General features: G+C 38.8%; 1 protein-coding gene across 1 annotated transcript in view; it reads left to right on the top strand.

Annotated features, from left to right (window-relative positions):
* The first annotated feature begins 409 nt into the window (after positions 1 to 409).
* Positions 410 to 9,198, top strand: part of LOC140143363 (tubulin monoglutamylase TTLL4-like) — a 62,145-nt gene continuing 53,356 nt past the window's right edge. Inside the window, exons 1-2 of the mRNA XM_072165218.1 lie at positions 410 to 846; positions 3,591 to 3,682. Of these exons, the coding sequence (XP_072021319.1) occupies positions 422 to 846; positions 3,591 to 3,682 (517 nt within the window). The 5' untranslated portion in view covers positions 410 to 421. The remainder of the gene's footprint in view (positions 847 to 3,590; positions 3,683 to 9,198) is intronic.

Here is a 9,198-nt window from a genome sequence, read left to right as displayed (position 1 = left end):
AGTTTCCTGTTGCGATTATCGTCTCATCAAGTGTCGTAATTGGAAGGAATTGACATGATGGTCTGCTCCGATCATGTGCGTGTGCGCACACCGACCGTCGTTATGCACACATCGTAGCTTTTTGGAGAGTGTATTGATATAAAGAGTAATTTATAGTGCCTGGTGTCATTTCGGAATGAAAATCATTAGAGATGGCTACTGCTAGTCAGATACAGGAGATAAAAGCAACATTGCAAAGAGGGCTAGAGAATCTTGCCCTCTCGGGGAATCTCAAACCGCTACCGCTACGACAGCAAGTGGAACGCCGTAGCTTAAAATCGCCAGGAGAGCCGCGGAGGTATTCAGATAGTTTCCCAAGGAGGCACAGTCCGCAACGAAACCAGCCACTAGGGAAAGTATGATTTCTCAGCGATCTAATAGTATGGTTAATATCGCAGCGAGCAATCAACCTAGACGTCCATTTAGCGCAAAAGGGGTCGAGATCCCCCGGCCTCTAAGAACTCCAAACGGCGCCTTTAATCATGGTGCGTTGAGAACTGCTCCGGCTCCTCCAAGTAGAGGACGGTTTGGATCTGATGGATCGCAAAGAACTCCCACTAGTAGTTTTAGTGTGAATGGTGCTCGGCCTTCAGCGGCCAAAACAAGCAATAGAATTGTACCGTCGCCGCCTCAGAGTCCTAATAAAACTAAAGTTCCGTATTCTAAAGCTGGTGCTGTGCCTAAAGATGTACTAAGTAAAAGAGTGAACGGTGATGGAATGGTTGCTAAGGAATGGGCGGAGGAGGATGGAGAGGAATGGAGTGATGTGGATGAGGCGGATGAGGATGGATTAGATACACCCGCAAGGTAAGACGACTTGTTTGTTTGTTTGTTCATTGTGGTACACTTTGTTTGCTAATTTGTTTCTTGGAGGAATGTTCAATTTTAGTGTTTTCATTTTTAGAGAACAATCACACACACACAAAATATAACCAAGGAGGGTGAACACCCTGGGTGAATATAAAACATTCACCTTTTTGTAACTGTGTAGATATCAGACTTAATCAATTCACGATATTGTACATTCTGAAATGTTAAAGTTTGGAGTAAAACATGAATTATTGTAAGACCAAGTATTGTAATGTTTTTGTCAAAAAAACCCATTTAGAGCTATGCTTGTAGGTGGAATTATACAGTTTCAAACAAAATATATAATATGAACTTCAACATTTCAGAATGTAGAATATCATGAATTATATCTGAAATTTACTCAGTTTCGCTATTTAGCGAATAGCGATATTCAAAATCTGGGTGTTTTGGTGCACAATATCCGCGAAATATTCTTTAATCGGGTGTATTTTTGAAACATGCTGCCGTGACTGGAGCTGTGACTGATGTGTACCTTAGGAAACATTTTTTTTTTTTTTACAATAGTGGCCTTAGTGGGAAATGGTTACGCGATTTTAGGTATTAAATATTTTACAATTATGCCATTTACGGTAGAAAATTTGCTGCCATCAATTACGCCATTTAGGGTATAATGCGGGTTGAATAAGCAGATTATGGAGCCAGAAGCTGTGCCTGAACATAGTTTTCTGTGATATATTTGTAGCTTTCCTTTTCCGGCAATGTATAAAACATTTGCCAATAGGCAGAGCATTTGAAAAGAAACCCCTAAGCAACGCAAAGTGTTTTCTTTTTTTCCTCTTCCTAGATATCCTATGCATGAGGTACTAATTACTACCAGGGCCGGATTTACCATAGGGCCAGATGGGCCCGGGCCCAGGGCCCCCAAATTTTGGGGGCCCCCAAAATTGCCCTGTGCAGTGTGCATATCTTCCATTTAAGCCGAAAAACACCAGTTTTGGGCCAAAATATTATGCAAGAAGTGCAAAATTTTGCGCGCTTCGCGTGCACTGGCCTATTGAATAGCAAAATTCAACTTCAATTTGGACTAAAACAGTCTAAAATTGAAATTTTTTGCGCGCTTCGCGCGCAAATGTCCTAGTAAAATCAAACAACTTTGCTACTTAAGTGCAGATACCTTCCTCATGGTGCGTTTGGGGGCCTCAAAATTTTGGCCTGGCCCAGGGCCCCCAAAAAGGTAAATCCGGCCCTGATTACTACTGTGATAATATATTGATTTGCTCAAAAATCTTCACATTTTCTCATAGATGCACTTTCAGAGTTCACATTTAGCCAAGTTAGAAAATCGAAATCCATTGACTGGCCGTGGCCGTATTTTACTTCTAGCTGGATTTGTAAATTAAATGGTCAAGATTTTAGTTTTCTGCATGAATTTCCCCCGGGATACATGTAGTATGTATGCGCATCATTTCATTTCTTCTGCTGTACTGATTACAAGATTCTTAGGAGTAAATGCATCATCATATTTCAATACTATACTTCCCAGGTTTGGCAGGTGGTTTTTCCTAATTTTATTTATTTCTTATGAGGCAGAAGAAATTTTCACTTTTTCCAGAGACCCTATTTGAGGGGGAGGGGGAAACAAATTTTGCTCAAAATTGCCGCAAAAAGTTTGCGGGGACAAGAGTTCTGCCCCCGCACCACCACTCTCTTCAACCAAAATTTGCCAAATTAATGAAATTCCTCGAATTGAACGTCGTTGTCTGCTTTAGGAGTTCAGTGTGAGTTCACCAATCAATTCTGGCAAAGACTTCTCAAACAACACTAGTTAGATAAAGAAAGTTCAATGCATGTACAGCTCCTCCATGCATGAAGTAAAGGGCTTTTCATGATAATTTAATTTTCTATCATCAATTTTGCATTGATATTCCCATAGGTACCAGTGGTAATAGGGGGATATTTGGACAGGGGTTAGCAATTATAAGGCGGCATGTCTGTGTTCCTGTCAAGGGATAACATGATCATGAAAAGTTAATAGTCCGTAATCAGTTTGGTGATTGTAGTTTTCATTAGTAGATAATTGATGGAGCAATTCAGACTGATGATTTTCAAGAGAGACATACATGTACAGTGTGTGGGTATGTGGGTGGTGGTGTAGGGAGTGTGTTTGTTTTAGGGGTGTAGCCAGCTTTCTTGTTCAGGGGGGCAAAATAAGATTAGGGGGCACAGACGAAAAAAATTGCAGTTGCATCATACAACACATATATAACCGGTTTTGTTTTTAGAGAGACTGTACATTTCTTCAAGCTTCCAAAAAGGCTTTATTTTGATGTGGGGTTTTTTGTGCGCGTAAAAAATTGTATTTTAATACACTATTTTTGCCCATGATCAGGATGAAAAGGGCTTTATAGTGACAATGTGCACACGCTTTGTGCAAATTTTGTATTTTTCACTATTTTTCACTATTTTGAATTTTGGTGGAAAAGGGTCTGATTTTGTTGGAAAGATTAGAAAACAAATTTGTTTCTATTTTACATTATAAACAGCTCTTTGTTGAGAAAAGGTATAAGCACAGCTCAAAATTATAAGCTTGCTGAATATCAAATCTGATCAAAATTCGCATTCCTGTAATCATATAATCACTGATTCTATAAATTAGTTTTGATTTGTTTGTAATTTTTTCCTTCCTGATTAAATATTTTTTTCAAAAAGATAACTCTTTTTTCTTCATGTTTGTATTTCAGTGAGAGACTTCCAGGTGATGGCGCTTCTTACGATGATCTGGAAGAAGACGATGGGATGGATGGATTGGATGAAGACGGATTAGCTGAAGATGGTGGGTAATCGGGCTTTTATTACCTCAGAATCAATACCAATTTTGTGTATTTTTTCCCTAGAAATAAGTTAGAATTTAAACCAATCATTGAAAATGGTTAATGCCATGATTCTGTCACGCCGGTCCCATCACTTCTCATTTTCAAGAAATTTGGTGACAGAGAAAATCCTGTCTGTTTTGGGCGGAAATTTTGAGTGTATATTCCTTGACTAAAACTTCAAATTATAATAATGGTCACAAAACCCATTGTCAATGCAATTTGGAGCTAGACTCATAACCATTGTAATTTGCCTAAATGCGCCAAATTACTTTCAATTGGCTTTTTGGTTGAAAATCGCCTGAAAAAAACAGAAATATGAGAAATTTTTGGGTCTTTTAGAGCTGAAATTATCAAAATGAAGGGTCTTTCGGAGCTCTATTTGCGAATATAGGGGGTCTTTCGGAGCTGCGAAATCCATGGTTTTTGAGTAGCGGCAAGTGATCACTAAGTAGCCCATATTGTGCACCTGTAAGGTGCTGCATAGGCATTTACTGTATAGAATATAGCTGTGAGATGAATCCATCTTTTGGAAAAATGTTCTGGAAAGCTGTACAGTTGCCTTCTTACAATTACATGTAAGCCCCAGCCCCAAACAGTTAAGGCCAAATAAAAAAATAAACATGTTTCACGTCCCCTCTCGCTTCCTTTTTTGTCTCGCCTGAATGTTCAGGGAGAGACTTAGTAATCACTATGGTGTGTGTGTGTCCGTGCGTGTGTGTGGGGGTGCGTGCGTGTGTGTGTTCGGAAAAAGCTTGTGAACGCGTTATCTTGAGAACCGTAAGTGCTATGATGATGAAACTTTATAGGGGTAGCATGACCAAAGGGTGTCGACCTGATTAGATTTTGAGCGCAAAATATGGTAATTAAGTACCTAATTTGCATAATTTATGCGTAATAAGCAAAATACCTTGTGAACAGATTATCTGGAGATCCGTATGGGGTACAGTGACGTAACTTGGTGGGGAGTAGCGTGGCCAGATGTTCTCGACCTGATTAGATTTTCAGCGCAAAATATGCTAATTAAGTACCTAATTTGCATAATTTATGCGTATTTGATGCGTATCAAGCAAAAAACCCTTGTGAACAGCTTATCTGGAGATCCGTATGGGGTACAGTGACATCACTTGGTGTGGAATATCGTGGCCAGATGTTCTCGACCTGATTAGATTTTCAGCACAAAATATGCTAATTAAGTACCTAATTTGCATAATTTATGCGTATTTGATGCGTATCAAGCAAAAAACCCTTGTGAACAGCTTATCTGGAGATCCGTATGGGGTACAGTCAGGGAATAAATAAGATTGGGAAGCGTCACTCGAAGATAAATGTAATAAAACTATGGATGCCGCCATTACCCTGCCACCGCGTAGGCCTGGAACACTACCGCGATTTCTACCGGCGGCGGCTGCATCGCGCCCGTGCTCCGCGTTCAAGAAATAAAATTACCCGTGAAAATCACGGCTTGCTGCAATCAAGGTTAGACCTTTTCAAGCCTGCAACAGCGTATTTTTTCAAATGTTGAATAGCTGTTTTAATACTTTTAATAATATTTTTAGCGCATCCATTAACTTAATTTATTAAATACATCAAATCGACCAACAATCCCACTCTCCAGACCAAGATTTATACAAGTAAAATACTGTTTCAATCACAAAATTAACCTTGATTTCGCGCCTACACGTAAGACTTGGCAATAGTCTATTCAGATATCGTTGTCAAGCTCGAGGTGATTGACCCTTGATGATTGATAGTCGGGAACGCGTGCTGTTACGCGTAGTCATGGTGCTGTGAGCTGCTGGGCGCGTTCGGGGGGTGCTGGCGCCCGTCGAGTCGACGGGCGCACCCCCCTTTTCCCAAGATGGCGGCTCCCATGCTGGTACCAAATTTGTAATTCCCGGCAACTTCTGTATAGCATACCGTAGCGTGCAAATTTGGCCAAATTTGGAGAATCGGCGAATCACTGTCAGCCCCTTGGTACAGTGACGTAACTTGGTGAGGAGTAGCGGGGCCAGAGGTTCTCGACCTGATTAGATTTTGAGCGTAAAATATGGTAATTAAGTACCTAATTTGCATAATATATGCGTAATAAGCAAAATACCTTGTGAACAGATTATCTGGAGATCCGTATGGGGTACAGTGACGTAACTTGGTGGGGAGTTGCGTGGCCAGAGGTACTCGACCTGATTAGATTTTCATGAGGTCAAAGGTCACATACAAGGTCAAAGGTCAACTGAGGTCACCAAATCTTTGAATAATTAATTTTCAACTGTGCATCACATATCCCAATAACAGCTTGATCGGTCATGTAATTAAGGAAATATGACGACTTTAAGATAGTCGCTTTCTTTGTAAAGTATAGCAAAGTAGCACTTTCAATGAGTGATAACTCGTAAAGGAAGCATCTTTCTGTTTTGATTTATTTGATGAAATAGTTCTTTGGTATTGCCAAATTTGATTTTTCAGCGCAACATACTTTATCCAATTTCGTGAGGTCAAAGGTCACATACAAGGTCAAAGGTCAACTGAGGTCACCAAATATTTTAATAATTAATTTTCATCTGTGCATCACATATCCCAATAACAGCTTGATCGGTCATGTAATTAAGGAAAGATGACGACTTTAAGATAGTCGCTTTCCATGTAAAGTATAGCAAAGTAGCACTTTCAAGGGTGCATGCCACTAAATCCGCGTGTGAAGCGGTTTCCGGTAAAAGTTTATCACGACTATAGTCCCAACTTTGCATAAAAATTGTGCAAAATCGGTACAATATTAACAATTTTAGTGTTGCAAATCGTGTTTTGCTAGAACTTGTGAATGTGATCTCTACTAATTTGAACAGAAAACGCGAAAATTTGAGTGATGTTTACGATGATGAGCGCATGAACACACGAGGTCAAAACGCGGTTAGCAGTCGGACGTAAACACGGAAAATCGGGTCTTTTATATAGCGCTATTTTTCTCAAAAAGTAGACCTAAAATATGGTGTCATTTTCAGATATGTTATGCAGAATTTTGTTCTGATTAAGATGATATCAAATATATATTTCAAAGTAAGACGTAACTCGACTTATAGCCTAAAACGTGACCCCTATTTTGCACGTAAAGTCTATGGAAAGCTATTTTGTGGCATGTACCCTTTAAGGAGCAATTCCATGCGTTTTCCGCGCGTCTTTATCTATTTAAAATGCACGCGAAGAAAAGAGGAGGGACATCAACAAGCTGCTCATGGACGCCGCCAGGTTTTTTTCGCTGTGCGTTTGCCGCGAATAGGCCTGCTTTTATTTCCAATTTAATAAAAGTTCCGATTTTGGTAGAAGTTTGAAACCTTTTGATATGAATAAAGAAGAGTTTCAAAATATTGAAAACATTTTTATTGGTGTTTAAATTACAAACAAGTTTTTCAATTTCATTGTTATTTTTTAACCAATTTTTTGGTCATTTAAACTCAAGTTTTGGCCTTCAATTTTAATAAAATTGCATAAAATATTAGATTTAAGATATATAAGTTTCTAGTTTGCTTTATTTATACCACTGTCCAGTATTTTAAATTGTTATAACATTCAAAGTTTCATTTATATTAATATTTAATTTCAAATAGCCATTCATTACATTTGCTTTTTGGACAAAACGGGTTAAAAGTGACGCTGAAGGGGGGGGGGGGGTTGGCCTACTTGATTGACATTTCTTGTCTTTTTAAATATTCTGCAGGTACTGAGAATGTTTTAATTTTGAAGTTATGCACTTGTAAAAGATGTTTAAAGAACGTTTACTCTTAACATCAATTAATATCTTCATGAAAATAGCAAATCAGCAACCATTGTGCATTCATGTGCATCAAAATGACGAAAAATGGCAATTGTCGGCTATCATGCTTGTGCTTGAAATCAACATCCTGTCTAAAGTATGAAAGAAAATAACCCAAAATTTCTTACAATTAATTCAAAATGTAGTGAAAAAGATAACAAAATCATTTTCAAGGACTAAAAACGATGTTTTAGCCTCTTCAAGGGTGCATGCCACTAAATCCGCGTGTGAAGCGGTTTCCGTAAAAGTTTATCACGACTATAGTCCCAACTTTGCATAAAAATGTGCAAAATCGGTATAATATTAACAATTTTAGTGTTGCAAATCGTGTTTTGCTAGAACTTGTGAATGTGATCTCTACTAATTTGAACAGAAAACGCGAAAATTTGAGTGATGTTTACGATGATGAGCGCATGAACACACGAGGTCAAAACGCGGTTAGCAGTCGGACGTAAACACGGGAAAATCGGGTCTTTTTATATAGCGCTATTTTTCTCAAAAAGTAGACCTAAAATATGGTGTCATTTTCAGATATGTTATGCAGAATTTTGTTCTGATTAAGATGATATCAAATATATATTTCAAAGTAAGAGGCGTAACTTCGACTTATAGCCTAAAAGCGTGACCCCTATTTTGCACGTAAAGTCTATGGAAAGCTATTTTGTGGCATGTACCCTTCAATGAGTGATAACTCGTAAAGGAAGCATCTTTCTGTTTTGATTTATTACTTTGATGAAATAGTTCTTTGGTGTTGCCAAATTTTTGGAATGTCATTACGGGGTCATCCGAGGTCACTCAGGGGTCATCTGAGGTCAAGTTATTAAAAACTCGTATGGGCATGAAACTTGATGGGTACAGTCAACATTTCAAGGCAAATTTTTGGAAGTTCATTTTGGGGTCACCAGGGGTCTTCTGAGGTCAAATTAGTAAAACTGTCGTATGGGCATGAAACTTGGTGGGTACAGTCATCATTTAAAGCCAAATTTTGGAAGGTCATTTTGGGGTCACCAGGGGTCATCTGAGGTCAAATTAGTAAAACTGTCGTATGGACATGAAACTTGGTGGGTACAGTCAACATTTCAAGCCAAATTTTTGGAAGGTCATTTCGGGGTCATCTGAGGTCAAATTAGTAAAAACTGTTGGATGGACATGAAACTTGGTGGGTACAGTCAACATTTAAAGCCAAATTTTTGGAAGGTCATTTTGAGGTTACCAGGGGTCATCTGAGGTCAAATTAGTAAAAACTGTCGGATGGGCATGAAACTTGGTGGGTACAGTCAACATTTCAAGCCAAATTTTTGGAAGGTCATTTCGGGGTCATCTGAGGTCAAATTAGTAAAAACTGTTGGATGGACATGAAACTTGGTGGGTACAGTCAACATTTAAAGCCAAATTTTTGGAAGGTCATTTCGGGGTCACCAGGGGTCATCTGAGGTCAAATTAGTAAGAACTGTCGTATGGTCATGCAACTTGGTGGGTACAGTCAACATTTAAAACCAAATATTTGGAAGGTAATTTCGGAGTCACCAGGGGTCATCTGAGGACAAATTAGTAAAAACTTGTATGGGCATGAAACTTGATGGGTACAGTCAACATTTAAAGCCAAATTTTTGGAAGGTCATTTCGAGGCCACCATGGGTCATCTGAGGTCAAATTAGTAAAAACTGTCAT

This window comes from Amphiura filiformis, unplaced genomic scaffold, assembly GCF_039555335.1.
Source record: "Amphiura filiformis unplaced genomic scaffold, Afil_fr2py scaffold_21, whole genome shotgun sequence".
Taxonomy (NCBI): domain Eukaryota; kingdom Metazoa; phylum Echinodermata; class Ophiuroidea; order Amphilepidida; family Amphiuridae; genus Amphiura; species Amphiura filiformis.
The sequence above is the reverse complement of the archived record's forward strand: the minus strand, read 5'-3'. Positions and strand labels throughout refer to the sequence as shown.